This window comes from Hyperolius riggenbachi, chromosome 3 (genome assembly GCF_040937935.1).
Source record: "Hyperolius riggenbachi isolate aHypRig1 chromosome 3, aHypRig1.pri, whole genome shotgun sequence".
Lineage (NCBI taxonomy): Eukaryota > Metazoa > Chordata > Amphibia > Anura > Hyperoliidae > Hyperolius > Hyperolius riggenbachi.
Window position 1 is genome coordinate 506,972,548 of NC_090648.1, and position 26,041 is coordinate 506,998,588.

At 45.7% G+C, this 26,041-nt stretch overlaps 1 protein-coding gene across 2 annotated transcripts in view; it reads left to right on the forward strand.

Moving 5' to 3' along the window:
- The first annotated feature begins 705 nt into the window (after window positions 1-705).
- The window catches only part of PRMT8 (protein arginine methyltransferase 8), a 262,574-nt gene continuing 237,238 nt past the window's right edge, over window positions 706-26,041 (forward strand). The window contains exon 1 of one of the 2 annotated variants that reach the window (XM_068273128.1): window positions 706-1,570. In XM_068273128.1, coding sequence (XP_068129229.1) covers window positions 1,502-1,570 — 69 coding nt within the window. In that variant the 5' untranslated portion in view covers window positions 706-1,501. Of the gene's footprint in view, window positions 1,571-1,883; window positions 2,062-26,041 lie in introns of those variants that run through there. The other variant, XM_068273127.1, reaches the window with a different exon arrangement.

Genomic DNA, 26,041 nt, shown 5'->3' on the forward strand with positions numbered 1-26,041 from the left:
TAATATTAATATGGTAGGACATTAGACTATGACTATGGTAGGATTAGATTGCTAGCTCCTCTGAGGACAGTCAGTGACATGACTATGTACTCTGTAATGTGCTGCAGAAGATGTCAGTGCTATATAAATACATAATAATAATATGGTAGCACATTAGACAATGACTATGGTAGGGATTAGATTGTGAGCTCCTCTGAGGACAGTCAGTGGCATGACTATGTACTCTGTAAAGTGCAGCAGAAGATGTCAGTGCTATATAAATATATAATAATAATATGGGAGGACGTAAGACGTCAGCTCTATATAAATATTAAATAATAAGATTGTATTGTTAGTGGGCACCTTAGGACATCTAGTTCCATACCTGCATACCCTCCATACCTACAGCTACCAGAAAAAGCCAAAAAAAAATGTCTGATGACATCAATTTTATGCGTCAAAAGCCATTGCAGCTCCCCCAGTTTAGGACTCCCCAATGACACACAGCATAGATCTGTGGAGTGACACACACAGCACATGTTAAAGTGAAACCACCCTCAAGCCAAATCCTGGAGTAACTAGGGTTATGCAGATCAGGCTAACAGTCTCTAGTCTCAGCTACTAGGAAGCACTACTAGGGGGCACTGCATCATATTCCAATGCTGCTGGTGTCTAGTTCTTTTTACTCCAGCTCAGACTATTGAGCCACACACTCTGAGCTCAGGAATGTATCATTGATGAAAATAAATCAGCCAACAAAAGCTACCAGCTCTCCAATCAGGAGGAGGCAGGACTGAAAGAGTTACTGGGCTGACCCAATAAAAAAAATTCTATCTATCTCTAATCGACACAGGTTCATCCTTTGGACAACCAAACAAGCAAGTGGAGAAGATTATTAATAAAAGTTGAGTGCCTGGTTCTCTCCCCCTCTTCCTCCCCCTGAGCAATAAACCAGAACGCAAAGAGTGAACGTGGCTGGCAAATTGGTCTTTGCAGCAGAGAGAGGACCTCATCTCCTTCTTCTCCAGAGCTCTCCTCATAGGACGGAGGTGCTCAGAGAGGCAGCTTGTTAGAAGAAAGCAGGATAGATTTTTTATTTATTTTTTTGGTTGCCTTCCAAGTTTTCCCAGAGGAAGAAACAGTTTGGAGACTTCTGAGATTCCGCTGCTGCTGCATCTTCTCCACCATCCACACGTGGACACCTGACTTGTCCCCAAGATGCTCCTGAGGTCTCCACAGGTCCTGCGATGACCTCGGCGCTGGCCACCAGGAATAATCCTCGATTCTTCTACACTCTTTGGGGTTCTGGGGGGACTAGTTAAGAACTTCAGGTGAGGAAGGAGAAGAAAAAAAGCCAAACTTAGGAGTGTTGGAACTTGGGCTTATGTCTTTGCGGTGGACAGAGGAAGCCTTGGAGGAGAACTGGGGGAGACCTTGATCTGGTTCTTCTGGAATTTGGAATATATTACTACAGAAGAAGGACAATTAGTAATAAGGAGGGGGGAAACCCTATCTGGCTCTTATGGGAATAAAACACTCCTCACGCTGCCTACTCCTAAGGAGGAAAATGGCTGAGGCTGAGAATGGAGAGGTAAGTGATGACCGGGGGTCCCGACGCAACAAGGGGGCATCTTTGGAGGGGGGAGCATGGAGGGGTTAAGGATCGGATACTCACGTTTATCTTGCTCTTGGTCTGCTTCATTGATTGAGCTGTCTTTGCATCTGTGCACAGAGAGCATCCTTTTGGGGGATAAGAGGGGGGGGGGGGGGGGGTACCCGACGCTCACCCCGCTGCGATCCGACATAGAGCGTCGGATTTTTTGCATTGCGGAGCTCTCGCTGCCTGCAGACGTGACATGGGCTTGTAATGCTGCTCTCCTCCCGTCCTGACCTATATTCTGCTGCTGCTGCTATATGCTGTGTATATCATCCGTCATACGGCACAGAGAGGAGGATTGATGCTGAGCAATGCCTGTGCTGTCTCCAGCCAGCAGCATGAAGGAGGAGGAGGAGGAGGAGGTGTGCTGCTCACCCGTTGCCCAGGCTGCTCTCCTGCCATGCTGTGCCCTTGAAAGAGTTAAGGTGACTGCGCTGGCTGGGTAGCACAGGGGTGCAGTGAGGTGATGGAGGGGGGGTATTGCTGGCTGGGTAGCACAGGGTTGCAGTGAGGTGATGGAGGGGAGGTATTGCTGGCTGGGTAGCACAGGGGTGCAGTGAGGTGATGGAGGGGAGGTATTGCTGGCTGGGTAGCACAGGGGTGCAGTGAGGTGATGGAGGGGAGGTATTGCTGGCTGGGTAGCACAGGAGTGCAGTGAGGTGCTGTAGGGGAGGTATTGCTGGCTGGGTAGCACAGGGGTGCAGTGAGGTGATGGAGAGGAGGGATTGCTGGCTGGGTAGCACAGGGGTGCAGTGAGGTGCTGTAGGGGAGGTATTGCTGGCTGGGTAGCACAGGGGTGCAGTGAGGTGATGGAGGGGAAGGTATTGCTGGCTGGGTAGCACAGGGGTGCAGTGAGGTGATGGAGGGGAAAGTATTGCTGACTGGGTAGCACAGGGGTGCAGTGAGGTGATGGAGGGGAGGTATTGCTGGCTGGGTAGCACAGGGGTGCAGTGAGGTGATGGAGAGGAGGGATTACTGGCTGGGTAGCACAGAGGTGCAGTGAGGTGATGGAGGGGAGGTATTGCTGGCTGGGTAGCACAGGGATGCAGTGAGGTGATGGAGGGGAGGTATTGCTGGCTGGGTAGCACAGAGGTGCAGTGAGGTGATGGAGGGGAGGTATTGCTGGCTGGGTAGCACAGGGATGCAGTGAGGTGATGGAGGGGAGGTATTGCTGGCTAGGTAGCACAGGGGTGCAGTGAGGTGCTGTAGGGGAGGTATTGCTGGCTGGGTAGCACAGGGGTGCAGTGAGGTGATGGAGGGGAGGTATTGCTGGCTGGGTAGCACAGGGGTGCAGTGAGGTGATGGAAGGGGGTATTGCTGGCTGGGTAGCACAGGGGTGCAGTGAGGTGCTGTAGGGGATGTATTGCTGGCTGGGTAGCACAGGGGTGCAGTGAGGTGATGTAGGGGAGGTATTGCTGGCTGGGTAGCACAGGGGTGCAGTGAGGTGATGTAGGGGGGGTATTGCTGGCTGGGTAGCACAGGGGTGCAGTGAGGTGCTGTAGGGGAGGTATTACTGGCTGGGTAGCACAGGGGTGCAGTGAGGTGATGGAGGGGAAGTATTGCTGGCTGGGTAGCACAGGGGTGCAGTGAGGTGCTGTAGGGGAGGTATTGCTGGCTGGGTAGCACAGGGGTGCAGTGAGGTGATGGAGGGGAGGTATTGCTGGCTGGGTAGCACAGGGGTGCAGTGAGGTGATGTAGGGGAGGTATTGCTGGCTGGGTAGCACAGGGGTGCAGTGAGGTGATGGAAGGGAGGCATTGCTGGCTGGGTAGCACAGGGGTGCAGTGAGGTGATGGAGGGGAGGTATTGCTGGCTGTGTAGCACAGGGGTGTAGTGAGGTGATGGGGGGTATTGCTGGCTGGGTAGCACAGAGTTGCAGTGAGGTGATGGAGGGGGGAGGTATTGCTGGCTGGGTAGCACAGGGGTGCAGTGAAGTGATGGAGGAGGTATTGCTGGCTGTGTAGCACAGGGGTGCAGTGAGGTGCTGTAGGGGAGGTATTGCTGGCTGGGTAGCACAGGGGTGCAGTGAGGTGATGGAGGGGAGGTATTGCTGGCTGGGTAGCACAGGGGTGCAGTGAAGTGATGGAGGAGGTATTGCTGGCTGGGTAGCACAGGGGTGCAGTGAGGTGATGTAGGGGAGGTATTGCTGGCTGGGTAGCACAGGGGTGCAGTGAGGTGATGTAGGGGAGGTATTGCTGGCTGGGTAGCACAGGGGTGCAGTGAGGTGATGTAGGGGAGGTATTGCTGGCTGGGTAGCACAGGGGTGCAGTGAGTTGCAATCATGTGCTCTGCTCAGTAGTGCTATACCATGCTCAATACTTACATGGACTCAGCAGAGGGAGGAATGTCCATATAATGTGATTATATATTGGTGTGATGCAATCATGTGGATTGTATATCATTTACTGCGTTGAATAGTGGTATACTATGCTCTCTACATAAGCAAACCCATAGTAGAGGTGTGTGTATATGTCAATATAACATGGTTATCTATAGGTGCTGCGCTGACTGGTAGCAGACTATGCCAGTTTAAGAGACACTGAAGCGAAAAAAAATGATGATATAATGATTTGTATGTGTAGTACAGCTAAGAATTAAATCATTAGGAACAGAGACATAAGTCTAATATTGTTTCCAGTACAGGAACAGTTAAGAAACTCCAGTTGTTTATCTATGCGAAAAATCCATTGAGCTCCACGACTTTCAAAGTCGCAGAGAGCTCTGTCTTCTGAAGTTTGTTATCTCAACTGTCAATCATTCTATTTTCTTTCTCTCTCCAGGAGGACATGTCAATAGTTCACTAGCCTACTCTGTACAATCATTTAGAATGCGGAGTAGTGTGTAAACTGCAAATATTAGAGAATGATGCAATGTTATAAAAAAATATATAACTGAAAATAAAAATATTAGAATATTTTCTTAGCTACTAATGTTCTAGTAATTATCCACACTACACATACAATTCATTAGATAATTATTATTTTTTTTCGCTTCAGTGTCTCTTTAATGAATTATATTAAGTTAAAATATAATACAAATGTTTATAGAAAATGGGAGAAATCTATACATCATGTGATTATCTATAGGTATAATGCAACACTATAGAATACATAGTATAATGTTTACTGTGTGTGGTGGTGCTATGCTATGTTTAGTTTGTATATATAAAGAGTATAAGATCCTAGCCAATGGGTTCATATCCATATAATATGATTATCTACAGGCATGATGCAACCATATAGACTGTATAGTGCTTATTGTGATGATTGGTGGTAAAAATTAAAGAGGAATTCCAGTGAAATTTTTTTTTAATAAAAAAGTAGTTCATGTTTACAATAATTATATATAAATGATTTAGTCAGTGTTTGCCCATTGTAAAATCTTTCCTCTCCCTAATTTACATTCTGACATTTATCACATTTATCAAATGGTGACATTTTTACTGCTGGCAGGTGCTGGCAGTGGAAGGAGATGCTGCTTGCTTTTTTGTCATCTGGAAACAGCTGTTATTTCCCGCAATGCAACAAGGCTCCCACAGTGTGATGTTAGCACTATGGTCCTGACTCCTGACATCACACCGTAGAAAGGGTTTCACCACAATATCAGCCATACAAAGCCCCCTGATGATCCGTTTGAGAAAAGGAAAATATTTCTCATGGGAAAGGGCGTATCAGCTACTGATTGGGATGAAGTTCAATCATTGGTTACGGTTTCTCTTTAACTTAAAGGACCACTGTCACGAAAAAAGTAGGCAGTTAAAATCAGACAGAACCAACAGGTTTTGGGCCAGTCCATCTCCTCATGGGGGATTCTCAGGGTTTTCTTTGTTTGCAACAGCATTTCCAGAACGGCAGTTTAACTGCCAAAATAGTAAGATACCAGCCAGCCTCCCTAATCACTTGCACACTGTGTTGTCAGTTAGGCCCCGTTTACACTTAATCAGTTGGTATGTGTTGGTGTGCGTTAGTACGTGTTTTTTCCATAGCAGTGCATTGGGAAGAAGATTTTAGTTAAAGCGCGTTATAGTGTGAAAGGTGCTATAGGAAATCATGGGCTTTACTTTGAAAATCAGTTTTCTTTCAGATATAAAAGGGACCTTAGTCTTTGCAACTGCTGTTCAGGAAATGCTGTCGAAAGCAAAGAAAACCCTGAGAATCCCTCATGAGGAGATAGACTGGCCCAAAACCTGTCGGTTCTGTCTGATTTTAACTGTCCACTTTTTTATGTGATACTGTTTCTTTAATGCAAATGGAATCTTTTTTTTTAAAAAAGCAGATACTTGCCTGAGGAGAGGGAAGTCTCTGGGTCCTATAGAGCCATCCTGCTCCTCTTCCGGTGCCCTCGGTGCTGCGGCTGCTCCTCTGTTAGCATCCCCCACCACAAGGGACTTCGGAAGTCTTTGGGAGCCGAGTCTTCCTGTAGACAGGCAGCTGCATACTGCGCACGTGCAAGTGTGTGAGAGAGGGTGCTCACGCGTGCGCAGCATGGAGCGGCCCGTCTACAGGGGGACTCGTCTCCCAAAGACTTCTGAAGCCTCCCTTCGGTGGCGAAGAGAGAGCAGTATTTGGCCAAATTGGTCGGGTACTGCAACGGGGGATCCTGCGCTGGAACGGGGACCGGCAGAGGAGAGGAAAGGCTGAAGTACCCAGAGACTTCCACCTCTCCTCAGGTGAGCATCTGGCTTATTTTTTTTTAAACAGTTCCCATTGACTTTAAATGAGTACTTAATAGGGGAACTGAAGTGAGAAGTATATGGAGGCTGCCATATTTATTTCCTTTTAAACAATACCAGTTGCCTGGCAGCCTTGCTGGTCTATTTGGCTGCAGTAGTGCCTGAATCCCACCAGAAACAAGCATGCAGCTAATCTTGTCAGATCTGACTTTAATGTCAGAAACACCTGATCTGCTGCATGCTTGTTCAGGGGCTGTGGCTGAAAGTTTTAGAGACAGAGGATTACCGATACAGCCAGGCAATGTGCATTGTTAAAAAGGAAATAAATATGTCAGCCTCCATATCCCTCTTGCTTTGGTTGCCCTTTAATACTTCGAGGTAAACCCTAAGGTTATGGGAAATGTTGGAATCTTCCTGTAATGTAATTATCTGTAGGTATAATGTATTCCATTTGTGATCTAATTCAGCAAATGAATACATAATATTCAGAGATAATATCTAAGGTCACAGCAGATGGGCGAACCGAACTGTCAAGGACATCTCTCACGAGAGCGATACGGAGGCTGCCATATTTATTTCCTTTTAAGCAATACCAGTTGCCTGGCTATCCTGCCAATCCTCTGCCTCTAATACTTTCAGCCATCGCCCCTGAACAAGCATGCAGCAGATCAGGTGTTTCTGACATTATTGTCAGATAGGACAAGATTAGCTGCATGCTTGTTCCTGGTGTGATTCAGGCACTACTGCAGCCAAATAGCTCAGCAGGGCTGCCAGGAAACTGGTATTGTTTAAAAGGAAATAAATATGGCAGCCATCCTATCCCTCTCACTACAGTTGTCCTGTAATGTGATTATGTATAGATATAAGACATTCCTTTGGACTGCATAGTGCTGAGCGGTGCAAGGCTATGATCAAGTACTGCATAATATTCAGATTTCATAGAGGAGGTCGCAGCAAACGGCTTCACATGTAATGAGATTACCTATAGGTATAGTTCCATCATATGGACTTAATATTACTTATCGTGCTGAGTGATGATGTACAATGACAAGAAATGCATTGCCTTCCAATCTGGATTGGGCGAGTTACAAGCTGCATACAGTTTACACTCAATTCTAATGCAAGCTAGAATTATTTGCATCTCTTTCACCAAATCTAACTATGACCAGCAGTAGCCTACACTTCATGCCCCTTCCTTCTCAGCCCCCCCCCCCCCCCGCCCCAAGGACCGGTTCTTTTATGAAGCAAGGTGATACACTTGAGAGAGATTACAAGGGGTAGCATGTTTGTACTGTGTTTACACTAACAGCATGCAGTCAGAGTAGGAGGAGAAGCGAGAGGAGACCGAGGTGAAGAGGTCATCATTGGGGAAAAGCAGCTTGTTGTGCTGTGTGAGGAGTCTGACAGTGAGTGAGGAAGGGGGAGGCAGGAGAGCAGCATTGGGGAAAAGCAGCTTGTTGTGCTGTGTGAGGAGTCTGACAGTGAGTGAGGACGGGGGAGGCAGGAGAGCAGCATTGGGGAAAAGCAGCTTGTTGTGCTGTGTGAGGAGTCAGACAGTGAGTGAGGAGGGGGGAGGCAGGAGAGCAGCATTGGGGAAAAGCAGCTTGTTGTGCTGTGTGAGGAGTCAGACAGTGAGTGAGGAGGGGGGAGGCAGGAAAGCAGCATTGGGGAAAAGCAGCTTGTTGTGCTGTGTGACAAGTCTGACAGTGAGTGAGGAGAGGGGAGGCAGGAGAGCAGCATTGGGGAAAAGGAGCTTGTTGTGCTGTGTGAGGAGTCTGACAGTGAGTGAGGAGGGGAAGGCAGGAGAGCATCATTGGTGAAAAGCAGCTTGTTGTGCTGTGTGACGAGTCTAAAAGTGAGTGAGGAGAGGGGAGGCAGGAGAGCAGCATTGGGGAAAAGCAGCTTGTTGTGCTGTGTGAGGAGTCTGACAGTGAATGAGGAGGGGGGAGGCAGGAGAGCATCATTGGGAAAAAGCAGCTTGTTGTGCTGTGTGCGGAGTCTGGCAGTGAGTGAGGAGGGGTGAGGTAGGAGAGCATCATTGGGGAAAAGCAGCTTGTTGTGCTGTGTGAGGAGTCTGGCAGTGAGTGAGGAGGGAGAGGCAGGAGAGCATCTTTGGGGAAAAGCAGCTTATTGTGCTGTGTGATTAGTCTGGCAGTGAGTGAGGAGGGGGGAGGCAGGAGAGCATCATTGGGGAAAAGCAGCTTGTTGTGCTGTGTGAGGAGTCTGACAGTGAGTAAGGAGGGGAGAGGCAGGAGAGCATCATTGGGGAAAAGCAGCTTGTTGTGCTGTGTGAGGAGTATGACAGTGAGTGAGGAGGGGGAGGCAGGAGGGCAGAATTGGAGAAAAGCAGCTTGTTGTGCTGTGTGCGGATTCTGGCAGTGAGTGAGGAGGGATGAGGTAGGAGAGCATCATTGTGGAAAAGCTGCTTGTTGTGCTGTGTGAGGAGTCTGGCAGTGAGTGAGGAGGGAGAGGCAGGAGAGCATCTTTGGGGAAAAGCAGCTTGTTGTGCTGTGTGAGGAGTCTGGCAGTGAGTGAGGAGGGGGGAGGCAGGAGAGCATCATTGGGGAAAAGCAGCTTGTTGTGCTGTGTGAGGAGTCTGACAGTGAGTAAGGAGGGGGGAGGCAGGAGAGCAGCAGTGTTTCATTTGACTTGCACAGTATTATTGCGCCAGTGCAATAATACTCTATGGGCCCATTCTCATGTGGGCAATTTGCGTTAATCGCCGGCGATTAACGCAAATCGCCAAACGCAGATTTGTAGCCTGCATCATTTTCAGGCGATCTCCCGGTGTTCACGTTTCAGTGCTATAGAAGCGCTAAACGCGATGACGAAAAAATAGCCAAGTGTGAATGCCGATTTTTTTCGCGTTAAACGCCAAAAATCACTTGAGCAAAACGCTAGAAAAAACGCTAGCGTTTTGTAAGTGTGAATGGGCCCTTAGAGAGGTTTTCTAAACATGCCTAGCGTTTTTGGAGCGTTTTTGTGTAGCAGATTTCATATATTGTTACAGTAAAGCTGTTACTGAACAGCTTCTGTAACAAAAACGCCTGGAAAACCGCTCCGATGTAGCGTTTTTCAGAGCGGTTTGAGCTTTTCCTATACTTTACATTGAGGCAGAAACGCTTCTGCAAACCGCAAAAATGCAGCAGGAGCCACGTTTGCGGTTTGCTAAGAACCTCAAACCGCTGGTGTGCACCATCCCATTGAGATACATTAGCCAAGCGTTTTCACAGGCGGTAGCGGTTTCTAAAACGCTACCAAAAACGCTTGGTGTGCACCAGGCCTCAGTGTAGAGCTGATGCTGCATCTGTTCATCCTCAGTGCATGGCAGAGATTGATATGGCTTTATGGGATAGGGCTTGGACCAGGACTACAGAATACCGCGTGCATGAAAAAAGGGCGCCAGGGAAAAAAGAGCCAGTTTGGATAAGGAAATGATGAACATCGTTGTTGAACGTGGTTAATGATAAATCCCATTTTTAAAACAGACGGATGATAATAACGAAAAGATATTAAAAATCGTTATGTAATTCAACAATTCAGCTTAACCCAACCCTACTCTAACACAGAACCCTCCCCTGGTGGTGCCTAAAATTAACCACCCCCCAGGTAGTGCCTAACCCTAACCACCCCCCAGTGGTGCCTAACCCTAACCATCCCCCGGTGATGCTTAACCTTAACCCACCTGGAGGTGCCTAACCCTAACCACCACCCCAGTGTTGCCTAACCCTAACCGCCCCCAGGGTGGTGCCTAACCCTAACCACCACCCCAGTGTAGCCTAACCGCCCCTAGGGTGGTGCCTAACCCTAACTACCCCCTAGTGGTGCCTAACCCTAACCGCCCCCAGGGTGGTGCCTAACCCTAACCACCCCCTGGTGGTGCCTAACCCTAACCACCACCCCAGTGTTGCCTAACCGCCCCCAGGGTGGTGCCTAACCCTAACCACTCCCCCTGCAGAAACAAACTTTTACACATAAAAAGATAGTATCTTTGAAAACATAAATCTTTACATAGGAACAAAACAATATGACAAAAACTATAACCTTGCAAGCTTCTAAAGCAATAACCTACTTCAAAAACTTTAATGTTCTAATGTTGTTAACCATATTTATCGTGAGCCCTTTTTTCTGCTTTTTTTGCCGTATTAACGATAATTGCATTAGAGTCCAGTGCTCTTCTAGCCGGGTGCTCGACCCGGCTAGTTTTGGTGAGCAGCCGGCTGTCATCGGCTCACGTCCTCCTAAGCTGTAAGCAGAGTTGCTCACAGAAGCACTGGGCTGGCCCTGCATTCTCTCATCTCGCCCCACCCGGCTATTTTTTCATGCCACCGGCTGGAAAACATTTCTGGGGAGAACACTGGAGTCTATGGCGGCACCCTTTTTGTCCACCCTCAGCCAGCGCCCCTTTTTTCCTGCTACCACAATTAGAGATAGCCCGAGCGGTTCACCCGCGAACGGTTCCAGGCGAACTTTAGGTGGTTTGCGTTCGCCGGCGAAGGCGAATTTTTGCGGAAGTTCGATTCGCCCCCATAATGCTCCATTGAGCACAACTTTGACCCTCTACATCAGTCAGCAGGCACATTGTCGCCAATCAGACTGCACTCACTCCTAGAGCCCCCCCCCCCCCCTTATAAAAGGCAAGGTTTTCCAGCCGTGTTACTCAGTCGTCTGCCTACAGTAATTACTGAGGGCTCGTTCCCACTATCGCGAATCTGCATGCGTCCAACGCATGCAGATCCGCACATGTAATACAAGTGGATGGGCCTGTTTCCACTGTAGCATTGTTGAGGTGCGTTTTTTTCAGCGTGAAAAAAACGCACAAAAGAGCCAACGATTTCGCCTGTGTCGGGAATCCGTGCGAATCGCCGCTAATGTATTTAATAGTAAAAACGCATGCGTTTGTTACATGCGTTTTTACCCGCGATTTCGCGTGCGATTTCGCACCTTTTTCAATTTTATTTAGCCCTGGCAGTGTCATGGTTAATTTCGCATGGCACCCTGCCATGCGAAATCGCATGCGAAATCGCGGGTAAAAACGCATGTGGAAACGCATCCGCATGCGTTTTTACAAGCGTCGGAATGCGGCCGAAATCGCGTCGCAACAGTGGGAACGAGCCCTTAAGGGACAGCTGCTGACAGACTCTGCTAGGGAAAGCTTAGTTAGGCTTGTTAGCTTACTCCTAGCCCCTCCGGGAAGAGGGTCTTGTCTTCCAGGGAATTGTAGGCTTTCAAAAGCCAGCTTACATACCTTGGCCGGGAATTGAACCTAGGTCTAGTGCTTGGTAGGCAGCTCACTTCACCACTATACCACCACCAACACTACATGAGATGGCTTTTGAAATCCTACAATTCCCTAAGCAAGCTAATTTTTCGAGTACATTTGAAATCGGCGCCGGTAGACTTGGGCGCAGGATACAGCGGTATATGGCTGATCCTGCTTCTGCACAAGTCCGGGCCGATTTAATTACTATTCCCCCTCCAGGCCGCCATGGATAGTGGGGGAATGAAATAATTCGGCTTCCAGCGATTGCTGGAGGCCGAATTATTATGTTTTTAAGCAACCTCGGCTCCATCTTCTGACGGAGCCGACGTTACTCACTGAGCGCTGCAATAGGAATGATTCCTATTGTAGTCTATGGTGGCGCCGGCTGCGCCCAAATCTAGCAGCGCTGAAAAGCACTGCTCCGAATTTTTCTCTTGGGTATTAAGCTGCCGGATGTTGTAAAGCAGTGTAGGCCTGGAATTGAACATTCAATGAGATTTCTGACCTTAAAAAACTGCTTTGTGTGAAATACAGATTTTTTTCTGGTACTTTTGATGTGTATTCCACTCAACCATGTTTCCCTCCAGGTATTAAACCCCTTGAAACATATTTTCCTTCATTTTTCTAGGCAGCAGAATTTATTCTACATTTTTAAGTTCGCCTCCCCATTGAAGTCTATTGCGGTTCGCGAAAGTTCGCGCGAACCGAACCTTCCATGAAAGTTTGCGAACTGAAAATCGGCGACATCTCTAACCAGAATACCCAGATAGCTCATGCCTACCCACAACCACTAGGAAAGTATAAGGGGATAAAAGAGACAGCAAAGCTCTGGAGCCTGAAGTCCTAGGAGGTGGGGGATGCCGCTATAACATAATATTCCTGACGGGTAATACAATTATGGGTGCCCTACAGACACAGATAAGTGAATAGCCACATTCACTGTAAGATGTGAGAGCGGATCAATATGTATGGAGATGATAGAATCATCCCCGGGAATAATGCAGTTACGTGATTGGTATATACACAGCTCAGGTTACTGAGTATACAGCAGCTGATGTAATGCAAATATCCCTGGGCACATGCTAGCTTAGGCATTGGTGCGCATCGGAGTGCAATGATGCTGAATTTCCAGTTATGATATAAAAAAAATGATCCTTTCTTTTCCATATTAAGCCACCTTAGGGTGCGTACATACATCCAACTTTGATTGCCCAACGATTGGCCAGTTTTACCACTTCCATGTACTATGAGGGCCAACAGAAAAGCGGACCTGAACTCAGAACTAAGATAAGCAACAGCATAATAAGCTTTAACAGTGGCGTAGCTAAGGCGCTATGGGCCCCGGTGCAAGTTTTACATGGGGCCTCCCAAGCCCTCTACACATAACAATTGATATGGACAACCACAGTGTAAGAGGTGCAGGAAGGGAATGGGGAGCAGTCTGTTAATGATTACCACTATTCAAAGCATCTGTAGAAGTGATTATTACCAGCACAGGGCCAATAGAGAGCTAATATTGTTCTTGAGGGAGGGCCCCTTGGGGCCCCTTTGACCCAAGGGCCCTGATGCAGTCACTACCTCTGCAACCCCTATTGCTACGCCACTGACCTTTAAAGAAAAAACAATGTCTTGTTACAGCTGATACAAATCCTGCAATAAATCTGCAGTGTGTCTTCTTCCTGCTTTCATTGAAGCAGACATACTGGTAACATCCTGTGTTTACAAATTATCTGCTCTGCCTAGGCAGCTGAGAGATCAAATTACAACTTGTACTTAGTCACAGATGAGGGGGGGGATTAGACAGGTTAAACTCTCTAAATACATACAGGGTGCATTTTTCTATGCTTTCTTTCTGTCCTGTGCAAGAGTTCAGGTCCACTTTAAGGGCTTATTCACACCTAGGGCATTTTGCGTTTTTTTTAAGCGCTGGCGATTTTCAATATCGCCCTAAAAGTGTTTGCGCAATGATTCCCTATGAGAGTGTTTCCGATCCGCCTGTACCATTTTTAGGGCGATTTTGCTACAATGGAAGATATAGGAAAAACACAAAAACGCTCACAAAATCGATTTGTGCGACAATTGCGTTTGCGCTTTTAAGAATAAATACATTGTATTTATTCTTTTCCGGGTCAAAGAATTCACTTCCTGACTTGCGTCAGGAAGTGAAAAAAGAAATCGCTCTGCTTACACAAAATTGCAGCGTGCAGGTAAGCGCCGGGAGGGGAAAAAGAATCACTCTCAAAATCGCAAAATGCTGGCATCAGCGATTTAAATTTTAGATATGAAATAAGCCTAATAGGACAGTTTATTGAGGTGTGTGATGTAATCAGTATAAGCAGGTGTAGACAGACTCTATACGTATAAAGCCCGCAGTGACAAATGCACCTTATGAAGAATTTAGATTTTTTTTTCCTGGTGACAGGTGCACTTTGAGTTCTCTCAGTTGCCACCCTCAGACTTTGAGCTCTTCCCCAGCATGGTTAGTACATCAGCACATAGGATTAGTGATGATGACTGGCAAATTGCCACCAGCCATTCAGAAATACATCTTGCTAGTGTAGGCTGCGTAGCTGTAAGTAGATAATTTGGCTCTACAGGAGGAACAGATTCTCTTGAGAAATCTATTTATATATATATAGAGCATGGATTAAAGCGGTTACTATACCATAGATGAATGTGTGCTGCGATGCAAGGTTCAGATGTAGACAGCCTCTTAAAGGGAACCTAAACTGAGAAGGATGTGGATGTTTCCTTTTAAACAATACCAGTTGCCTGACTCTCCTGCTGATCCTCTGTCTAATGCTTTCAGTCACAGCCCCTCAACAAGCATGCAGATCAGGTGCTCTGACTGAAGTCAGACTGGATTAGCTGCATGCTTGTTTCAGGTGTGTGATTCAGTCACGACTGCAGCCAAAGAGATCAGCAGGGCTGCCAGGCAACTGGTATTGTTTAAAAGGAAACATCCGTATCCCTCTCAGTTAAGGTTCTCTTTAAGGGAACCTGAATTGAATAAAATGATTGAAAAGAAAACCTTGAGGCTGGGCTCACATATGACATAGCGTGAAAGGCTGCGTTTTATGACATGTTTTATGTTAATGTTGTGTGTGTTTTTTGTGCGCTTTTACTGCGTTTTTGGAGCGTTTGCGATGCGTTTTTCATGTGTTTTGCGTGCGTTTTAATGTGTTTGCAGTTTTGTTTTGTATGTGTTTTCCATGCGTTTTCATTTATGCAAATCACTTGTAAGACAACAGGAAGTGGAAACACAGCAAAAAAAATATTTTTTGGGGAAAAAACGCATGGAAAACGCTATGCATCAGCGTCACCATAGACTTTCATTATGTGCGCTTTGGCAACGTTCCTGCATAATCTGCAACAAAACCAGCGTTCTAAAAGTGCATACTATAAACTGTGGTTTTTTTTTCTGCGTCCCATTGACTAACGTTGCTGCATAAAACACAGTGTTTTACGCAACGCTAGCGTTTCAGCCTGAACAAAAAAAAAGGTTTAACTTACCAGGGGCTTCTACTGGCCCCCTGCAGACGTCCTGTACCCGCGCTGGGACATATCGATCATCCGGTCCCCCGCCGCAGCTCCCTTTTGTTTTCTAAGTCGGCAGACCACAGCGCCTGTGCCGCCCTGGCCACGCTCATCCTCGCTCCCACTAACATCGCTGGGAGCATCCTGCGCAGGTGCAGTACAAGATTCTCTTATACTGCGCCTGTGCAGGGCGCTCCCAACAACGTGAGCGGGAGCGAGGATGGGCGTGGCCAGGGCCGCACAGGCACAGTGGCCCACTGGCCGTCGACTTGTAAGTTGGCGTTAACGGAAGTGAGCCATGGCGGGGGATCGGAGGATCCTTTTGGCTCAGAGTGGGCTCTGGATGTTTGCAGGGGGCCGGTAGTAGCCCCAGGTAAGTTAAAACCATTTCAGCCTGCGGGTATTTTTCACCTTATGCATCAGAGCAATTTTCACCTCCCATTTATTCGCCAATAACTTTATCACTAATTATCTCAAAGAATTGACACTATATAGCTTGTTTTTTCCGCCACCAATTAGGCTTTCTTTGGGTGGTACATTTTGCTAAGAATTATTTTTTTCTAAAAGCATTTTAACAGGAAGATTAAGAAAAAAATGGATATAATGTATTATTTCTCAGTTTTCAGCCATTATAGCTTTAAAATAATACATGCTACCATAATTAAAACCTATGTATTTTATTTGCCCATTTGTCCCGGTTATTACACCATTTAAATGATGTCCCTATCACAATGTATGACGCCAATATTTTATTTGGAAATAAAGGTGCATTGTTTCAGTTTTGGGTCCATCACTATTTACAAGCTTATAATTTAAAAAATGAAAAATCTTCACGTGCATATTAAAAAAGTTCAGACCCTTAGGTAACTATTTATGTTTTTTTTTTTTTTTATTGTAATTTTTTTTCCCCTTAAAAATTTTATTTGGGTAATTTTTGGTGTGGGAGGTAAACAGTTAATTTTAAATGTAATAATGTGTGTTTATTTTATAAAAAAATATATGTAGATGTAGTTTTACTATTTGGTCACAAGATGGCCACAGTGATTTTTTTTTTTTTTTTTAGTCCTGGAAGCTTCCAGGAAGTATAGAGAGGACGGGAAACTTTTTTTTTTTTCAGAAGGACCGCAGCCTCTGAAAATAAGCCGTTGGTCTTTCTATTGGGGACTTAGATCAATGAATGGGCTCTATGTTCCCATTCATTGATCTCTGGGCTAACGGGAGCGGCACGGAAGCGCACAGGTGCGCGGGAGCGCGTCGCAGCACAGCAGCAGCCGCCTGGACGTGACAACCACCTCCAGGCGGCATAAACTATTAAACTCTTTTTTTTTTTTTTTTTTTTTAAAATACCTTAAAAGTGTTTTTTTTAACTACTTCACCTCCAAGGGTTTTTCCCCTTAAAAACCAAAGCAATTTTCACCTTTCAGCACTGTGTCCATTCATCTGCCAATAACTTTATCAGTAGTTATCACACTGAAATTATCTATATATTGTTTGTTTCGCCACCAATTAGGCTTTCTTTGGTACTTTTTGCTTAGAATTATTTTATCCTAAATACATTTTAATGGGAATAATAATAATAAAAAATAGAAAAAAATATTTTTCTAATTTTTTTTCGGCCATTATAGTCGCTGTCGTTTACAGTAAGTAGTACAAATCTGACAGCATCGACAGGTTTTGGGCTAGTCCATCTCTTCTACAAAGATGCTGGCCAGTCTGCCTGCTCACCGTACACTATTTTGGCAGTTGGACTGTCATTCACTAAGTGGTTTTGAACATTGAGGGTTTGTTCACACTATGGGCTGGATTCACTAAACTGTGCTATCTCGGAGCTAGCATTTTTGCGCAATCGTGGCCGTGCTGTGGGTTACCACGGTTTAGTGAATCAAGCCCTTTGAGCGTTTGCGCATTTTTTAAGCACTGGCGATTTTAGATGTCGCCCTAAAAGCCCTTGTGCAATGATTCCCTATGAGAGTGTTCACAGATGAGCGGTTCGATTCCGATCCGCTCAGCAAAGCGCTGCCTGTACCATTTTCTGAGCGTTTTGGCTCAATGGCAGGTATAGGGAAATCGCACAGCGCTAGCGATTTCCTGAGCACTTTCATGAATAAATACATTGTATTTATTCATTTCATTTCCAAGTGAAAGACTTCACTTCCTGACTGACGTCAGGAAGTGAAAAAACAAATCGCTCTGCAAAAGCAATTAGAAAGTGCAGGGAAAAGCGTTTTAAAAAAATCTTAATAAATCAATCAGCACTTGCAATAGCGCTGGCGATTTATAAGGTGAACATAGCCTAAGAAAACCCTGAGAATCCCCCATGAGGACATTGGCTACTCCAAAACCTGTCAGTTCTGTCAGATTTCTACTGCTTACTGTAAGTGACGGCAACATAGGAGAAAAGTAATTTATGGCTCATTTTATTCTGGAAGAAATATACATCTTACTTGTCTGTGTTTACATGTATTTTAAATGTTACATTTTTTCGTGATAGTGGTCCTTGTAAGGCTTGTAGCTGTGCAGGAGCAGAGCACCCCTGGCTACAGGTGCCTGGCCAGGGCTGTGCAGTATTCCCTGACTGCCTCAGTTGAGGACTTAAAGGGGAACTGAAGAGAGAGGTATATGGAGGGTGCCATGTTTATTTCCTTTTAAGCAATATCGGGTGCCCGGCAGCCCTGCTGATCCTCTGCCTCTAATACTATTAGCCATAGCCCCTGAACATGCATGCAGCAGATCAGGTGTTTCAGACTTTAAAGTCAGATCTGACAAGACTAGCTCCATGCTTGTTTCTGGTGTTATTCAGATACTACTGCAGAGAAATAGACCAGCAGGGCTGCCAGGCAACTGGTATTGATTAAAAGGAAATAAATATGGCAGCCTCCGTATACCTCTTACTTCAGTTCCCCTTTAAAGAGAGTCTGAAGCGAGAATAGATCTCGCTTCAGACCTCATAGCTAGCAGGGGCATGCGTGCCCCTGCTAAAACGCTGCTATAGCGCGGCTTAACGGGGGTCCCTGTCCCCCCAAACCCCCTCCGTGCAGCGGGGGAGCGCTTCCTGGTTGGGGCAGGGCTAACCGCCGCAGCCCTGCCCCATGCGCGTCTGTCAGACGCGTATCTCCGCCTCTCCCCCGCCCCTCTCAGTCTTCCTTCACTGAGAGGGGCGGGGGAGAGGCGGCGATGCGCGTCTGATAGACGCGCTGGGAGGCAGGGCTGCAGCCGTTAGCCCTGCCTCCAGGAAGAGTTTTCCCTACGACCATTTTACGACCAACTTTTGCGGGGGGTGGGTTGGTTGGGGGTGAAGGGACCCCCGTTAAGCCGCGGGGTAGCGGCGTTTTAGCAGGGGCACACGTGCCCCTGCTATATATAAGACCTGAAGCGAGATTTAGTCTCAATTCAGTGTCTCTTTAAGTGGAGTTGATGCAGATCATTACCCGATGCTCTGACATATTGCACTATTGCCTCCTGTTTTCCTCTTTTGTGTTTCCTTCGGTTACTGGATTATCCAGGTCCATCCCGCTTTGTCTCTGGCCTGGTGCACACCAAAAACCGCTAGCAGATCCGCAAAATGCTAGCAGATTTTGAAACGCTTTTTCTTATTTTTCTGCAGCGTTTCAGCTAGCGTTTTGCGGTTTTGTGTAGCGGTTTTGGTGTAGTAGATTTCATGTATTGTTAAAGTAAAGCTGTTACTGAACAGCTACTGTAACAAAAACCGCCTGGCAAACCGCTCTGAAGTGCCGTTTTTCAGAGCGGTTTGCGGTTTTCCTATACTTAACATTGGAGGCAGAAACGCATCCGCAATCCAAAATCTGCAGCAGCCCGGGAGTATGCGTTTCTGCAAAACGCCTGCCGCTCCGGTGTGCACCAGCCCATTGAAATACATTACCCTAGCGGATCCGCACCCGGATCGCAAACCGCAGCAGAACCGCTCTGGTGTGCACTAGGCCAAAGTCAGTACAGGGCTGAGCATTCCCCGCTGTATCGCTTGTATTGCATGTGAACTGAGTACTTCTGATGTCAGAACAGAAAGCGGCCGCGGAAACCACAGTGGATGCTATAAATTATCTGACTGCTGATTTGCATCGCATCGAGTCAGAACGCAGTAGCGCTCCTTCTTCTTCAGTTGGTACATTACGTGTCTCTGATAGAATTGCCCTCCCAGTAGAGAGATCTGTATTAACCACTTCACATCTAGACCTTGTTTTCCCCTTATGGACCAGAGCAGTTTTGACATTTTAGCTATGTCCCTATTTAATCAATTTAATCAGCAGTAGCTTTATCCCTACTTGTGACAGCTAAATGATATATTGTTTTTTTTTTTCAAAACTAACTAGGCTTTCATTGTATGGCATTTTTCCACTGAAAACTTTTTTTTCTATGCAGTTTAATAGGAAAAAAAATGAAAAAACACATTATTTCTCAGTTTTACCAATTCCAGTTTAAAATAAAAAGCGCTATTCTAGATAAACAAAACACAAATTTTGTTTGGCTATTTCTACTGTTTATCACAAAACTTAAATTACGTTTTTGTCACAATTTATGATGAAGATATTTGATTCTGAAATAATGCTACAGAGTGTATTTTTCACTGTGAACTGAAAAAATAAAAGTATTTTTAATGGTAAAAATCAATCTTATTGGCTCAGGGAACATATATTCCTGTTCACCAATTAGTGCTGCACCAGATAGTGCCGGAGGTTTTGCACAGGAGCAATACCCAATCGTGCACAGCACTGCTTCTGCTACAAGACATATATCTACATCCTCGTGGCTTAGATGAAGTCACAGAGGACGTAGATATATTGTACTGGTGGAAAAAATGGTTAATGATCGACTGAAGTTCTTCACCAGGCACTGTGCTTTCATTGGGGAAGAGGAGGGGGGATCGTCAGATCAGGTCATTTGAGTGCAAGGATTGGCAGGGGTTAATTAGTGGTAATCAGGTCAGGTGCCCAAGCGGGGATGCAGCTACTCAATCAGCTACTACAGTTAACGGTTGTTGCGGTCTTGCGGATTGTAGACGAACAGCTAAAACTTTGGGCCCTGGATACATGAAGGACTTGCTGAAACTGCACCACACCTCTTACAACCTCAGATCAGCAGGATCCATAAACTTGGTCACTCCCAGAGTGCACCTCAAAACCTTTAAAGCCAGAGGTTTCTGTCATGCTGCCCCTACCCTTTGGAACTTTCCTATCACACCCAGTACAGACAGCCCCATCCCTGGAGCTATTCAAATCCAGACTGAAAAGTCACCTGTTTAGCCTGGCATTTGCAGACTTATAGAATTCTTCCTGTGTACCACAATTTACCAATCAACCAATTACTGGTCTCAGACAAGCAGGGGTGTAGCCATAGGGGTTGCAGAGGTTGCAACTGCGTCGGGGCCCTTGGGCCAAAGGGGCACCGAAGGGCCCTCCCTCGACTACAGAATTAGCTCTCTATTGGTCCTGTGCTCATAATAATCACTTCTATAGATACTTTGAATAGTGGTAATCATTAACAAACTGTTCCCTCTCCCCTTCTTGCACCTCTGACACTGTGGTTATCCTTGGCAGGTTTTGGTGCGCCATATCAATTATTATATATAGAGTGCTTGGGGGGCCCCAATTTAAAACTTGCATCGGGGCCCACAGCTCCTTAGCTACGACATTGCAGACAAGCGTATCCACTTTGAGTCCTACGGGAGAAAAGCGCTTTACAAATGTTGGTTTCTTTTGTTGTTGTTGCAATGAGACACTGAGTGACATTATGGACCTTGCCCTTGGTGTTCTGGTCTGGTTGAAAGTTGCTTTTGGCTTTTTATCCAATGTTCTGACTATCCTTCTACCAGTGGCGTAGCTAAGGAGTTGTGGGCCCCGATGCAAGTTTTACAATGGGGCCCCCCCAAGCACTCTCTACATAGCTATTGATACGGCGCACCAAAACCTGCCAATGGCAACTACAGTGTCAGAGGTGCAAGAAGGGGATGGAGAGCAGTGTATTAATAATTACCACTATTCAAAGTATCTATAGAAGTAATTATTACCAGCACAGGACCAATAGAGAGCTAATACTGTAGTTGAGGGAGAGTCCTTCAGGGCCCCGATGCGGTGGCTACCTCTGCAACCCCCATTGCTACGCCCCTGCTTCTACCTGTTCTTCGGTTGATTGTCCACTTTGGAACCTCATCTAGGGAGGTTGGCTACACTTGATGGACCTCAAACTTCTTTCTAATCTCCTAAACACCTCTCCACTCAGCTTTCTCTGGTCCATGTTCTGTGTGGGACACATGAAGATGCCCATTGGCAGAGTGACTAGTTTTCACCATTGAAATACACTGAATTACTGATTGCACGACTGGAGAAATGCCTGACGCTAATTAAAGGAAATGTTTAGTTTGAAAGGGAGGAAGTGGAGAGAGAAAAGGAAAAGCTTGTTTAATAGATTCAAGATTGTATATGGAATATGCCATATGGAGCTTCTCACAGGGTGGCTGGTATGAAGGCAAGCAAATGAAAGGTACCTATACATTTCTGCTTGCATCTCGTTTCCATTCGAACAGACGCCTCATTTGCGTTTCAATAGCGTTTGATTAGCATTTGGTCTCAGCCTTCCAGCCAATCAGTACGTTCAATTCAATAATAATAAAAAAAAGAAAAAATACAACAAATGTAGGAGGATAAAACAGTATGGAAAACAGAACACAAAACAAATGCTAATCCAACGGATTTCAGAGGCAGGTTAACAGAGCCTCATCATAACAATTCTTACTAAACGCAAAGTCTGCGTTCAACACTTTAGCAACTCATTTATTTAGAGGCTTGCAAGTGCTCCAGGCCAATTTATATAGCACATTTTTTTTTATTTCTTTATTTGTTAGATTTCCCTTCCTTCTAATTAGTACTGCTGTAATGTGTATTTATGGCCACTTGTCACTAGGGGGCAGTGTGGGACAATAACAGAGGACTTCTGCTTTTAGTTTCTATATTTTCTGCTAGTAAAGAGAGATCAAAGCATTCCAAGAATTTACAGCACAATGAGTTCTGCAGACTGAGGTGAAAAGCAGGGCGCTTATCTCAAACAAGATAACTCTGTTGAAGCTGCTAATGGGTTAAAGCCCTAAATTAACGGGTGGAATGCAGTCCTGTTTTCTGAAGCTCTTAAACAGCCAAGAAACAGTAAGAGACAGCTTGAGATAAGGTTTTACTGCAGGGAAGTTCAAAGGGTCATTATTTCTGCTGTGTTTTATAGCTTAAAAGACAGAGTGTGGTTTGCAAACTGCAAATGTGACAGAATGATGCAATGTTATAAACAAAAGCTATTTAAAGGAAAATAAAAATATGAGACTCTTTTCTTTGCTACTAATGTTCTATTCATTATCCGTACTACACAAACAATTCATTATATCATAAGTTTTTGTGTTTTTTTTTTCACTTCAGGCTTGCTTTAAAGAGAACCTGTAACAAAAAAAGTTCCCCTGGGGGGATACTCACCTCGGGAGGGGGAAGCCTCAGGGCCCCAATGAGGCTTCCCCCTCCCCTGTAGCTGCAGGCAGTCCAGCGCTGGCTCCCCCGAAGTGTCCCGCAATCCTCCCCCGACAAGGCTGACAAGCGCTGGATAGATTTACCTTCCCTGGCCCCAGCAGGGGCGCTGTTGCGGCTCTCAGCACGGAGATAGGCGGAAATAGCCGATCTCTGTCGGGTCCGCTCTACTACACAGGCATAGGAGACTTGCGCCTGCGCAGTAGAGCGGCCTGACAGCGATCGGCTATTTCTGCCTATTTTCGAGCGGAGAGCCGATACTGCGCCTGCGCTGGAGCCGGGAAGGTAAATATTTACATCCCTGCTGTTTGGAGGGCCAGAGCGAGACCGCCGTGGGACACAGGAGGACAGGGGAAGCTTCGATAGGATCCGGAGGCTTCCCCCACCCGAGGTGAGTACCCCCCAGTGGAGGTTTTTTTTGTTACAGGTTTTCTTTAACCACTTCACAACTGAGGGGTTTTACCCCTTCAGCATCCAAGCAATTTTCACCTTTCAGCTCCTTCCATTCATTTGCCAATAACTTTATCTCTACTTATCAGAATGAAATGTGTTAAATGTGTTTTTTTTTATCACTAATTAGGCTTACTTTGGGTGGTAAATTATGCCAAGAATTATTTTATTCTAAATGTTTTTTAATGGAAAAATAAGAAAAAAATTGGAAAAAAAATCCTTATTTTTCAGTTTTCGGCCATTATAATTTTTAAATAATGCATGCTACCATAATTAAAATCCACATAATTTATGTGCCCATTTGTACCGGTTATTACACCATTTAAATGATGTCCCTATCACAATGTCTGGCGCCAATATTTTATTAGGAAATAAAGATGCATTTTTTTTCAGTTTTGCATCCATCATTAATAAAAAGCCCATAATTTATAAAGTAACAGTATTATACCATCTTGACATACATATTAAAAAAGTTCAGTCCCTAAGAAAACTATTTATGCATTTTTTATAATTGTAAATTTATTTCATTGTATTTTTTTACAAAAAAAATAAATGTTGGTAACTATTGGGGAGTGTGGGAGGTAAGGGGTTAATTTAAAATGTAAAAACAGGTCTTTGCATTTAAAAAAAATACTTTTAGTTGTAGTTTTACTGTTTGGCCACAAGATGGCCTCAGTCTTTTTTTTTTTTATACGTCCTGTAAGCAAAATATGTATGCTTACAGGAAGTGTACTGAAGATGGGAAACTTTTATTTATTAGAATGATCGTGCAGCTTCTCATAAAAGGCGCCGATAATTGCTACGGGGACTTAGATCAATGATTAGGAATTGCTTTCCCATTCATTGATCTCCTGGCGGGCAGATGGCAACATGAACGAGCGCACAAATAAGCGGGAGCGCTTACAGTAGTGGTAGCAGCGGGAGTACGTATATTTACTCCCCTGGGCGGTTAGATGAAGTCTGCAGGGGAGTAGATATACTGTACTGGAGCTGTGAAGTGGTTAAGTTATTAGCATCTAACTGACCAGCTCCAAAAAGAAGCAGCAAGGCTAAATTTGCACTTTGTGCACTGACTGATCCCCAAGGCGCAATATACGTGTTAACCTGCGGCACTTTTGACTAGGAATACTTGTGCAATACTACTGGCGAGGTTGGCATCTGCAACGGAGAGGCCCCAGGCCAACAGCTGGGAACGGAGCTGCGGTGAGGGACACATAAGCTGCCAGGGGATGGAGGAAGCCCCAGGTACTAATAATAATAATTCCAGTATTTGTCTAGCGCTTTTCTCCTGTCAGTCTCAAAGCGCTTGCGAGGCAGCCACTAGAACGCGCTCGGTGGGCAGTAGCAGTGTTAAGGAGTGCTGGTGCACGCCGGAGCGGTTCTTGAGCGTTTTTTAAAACGTTTGCAGGGGGAAAACCGCTTGGCTAATGAAAGTGAATGGGCTGGGGCACACCAGAGCGGCTCGTTTTTTCCACAAACGCAAACTCGGGGGCTGCAGCATTTTTGAGATTTCTGAGGCGTTTCTGCCTCAATGTTAAAGTATAGGAAAGTGGAAAACCGCTCTGAAAGACGCTACATCAGAGCGGTGTTCCAGGCGTTGGTTACAGAAGCTGTTCAGTACAGCTTTTACTGTAACAATATGTGTAATCTGCTACACAAAAACGCTCCGAAGAACGCTAGGCATGTTTAGAAAACCTCTCTAAGGGCCCATTCACACTAGAGCGTTTTGCCGGCGATTACGGCTAGCGCTATAAAACCCTATGGGCCCATTCTTACTTGGACGATTTGCGTTAATCGCCGGAGATTAACGCAAATCGACAAACGCTTAGCCTGCACCATTTTCAGGCACTGATTTCCCAGCGATTCAGTGCTATAGAAGCGCTAAACGCGATCGCGGAGAAATCGCCGCAGTGTCCAGTGATTTTTCCGCATGTAATCGTGGAAATATCACTCCCGCATTTGCGCTTTTAAGTGTGAATGGGGCCTAAACATGCCTAGAAACGCTCTGAAATCTGCTTCAAAAACCTCTAGCGTTTTGAGGATCTGCTAGTGGCTTTTGGTCTGCACTGGCTCTAACTCCTTACTGAATAGGTGCTGGCTTCCTGAATTAGGACGAGCCAAGATTCTGGCGTGGCAGTGTGGAGAGTCGTGTGCTGGCGTGGCAGTGTGCAGTGCGGATAGCCATGTTCTGGCGTGCCAGTGCTCACTGTGGAGCAGCCGCAGGGGGCCGATAGAAGCCCCAGGTAAGTGTCCGTTTTTTGTTTTTAAAACCCTCCACAGAACCCCTTTAATTGGCAACAGGCGTACGTCTGGGTTCTATTTTTGGAAGCCGGAGTGCATTGCAGGACTGTAAGGCCACATACAGACATCAGACCATAGTCTTTGGAAAATGAAAGATCACAGACCAATCTTACCACCCTTCCTGTAGTATAAGAGCCATACTTTACACAGTCTTTTCTATGGAGCTGAACTCCACATCAGGAAAAAATCTTGGCAAGATGCTGCACACACAGATGCTGTACAGACACAAAAGATCAGTATTTGCAAAAGATCTGTTCCTGCCAAAAATCCATTCCTGCAACTTGCAATGATAGTCTATGAGATCTGCAGATCATCATACACACATGATTTAACTGACATTCATCTGCAGATCAGATCCACCAGGATGGATTTTCAGATCTGCAGATCTGCAGATGAATGTCAGTTAAATCATGTGTGTATGATGATCTGCAGATCTCATAGACTATCATTGCAATTTGCAGGAATGGATTTTTGGCAGGAACAGATCTTTTGCAGATACTGATCTTTTGTGTCTGTACAGCATCTGTGTGCAGCATCTTGCAAAGATTTCTGTCTGATGTGGAGTTCAGCTCCATAGAAAAGACTGTGTAGAGTATGGCTCTTATACTACAGGAAGGGTGGTAAGATTGGTCTGTGATCTTTCATTTTCCAAAGACTATGGTCTGAT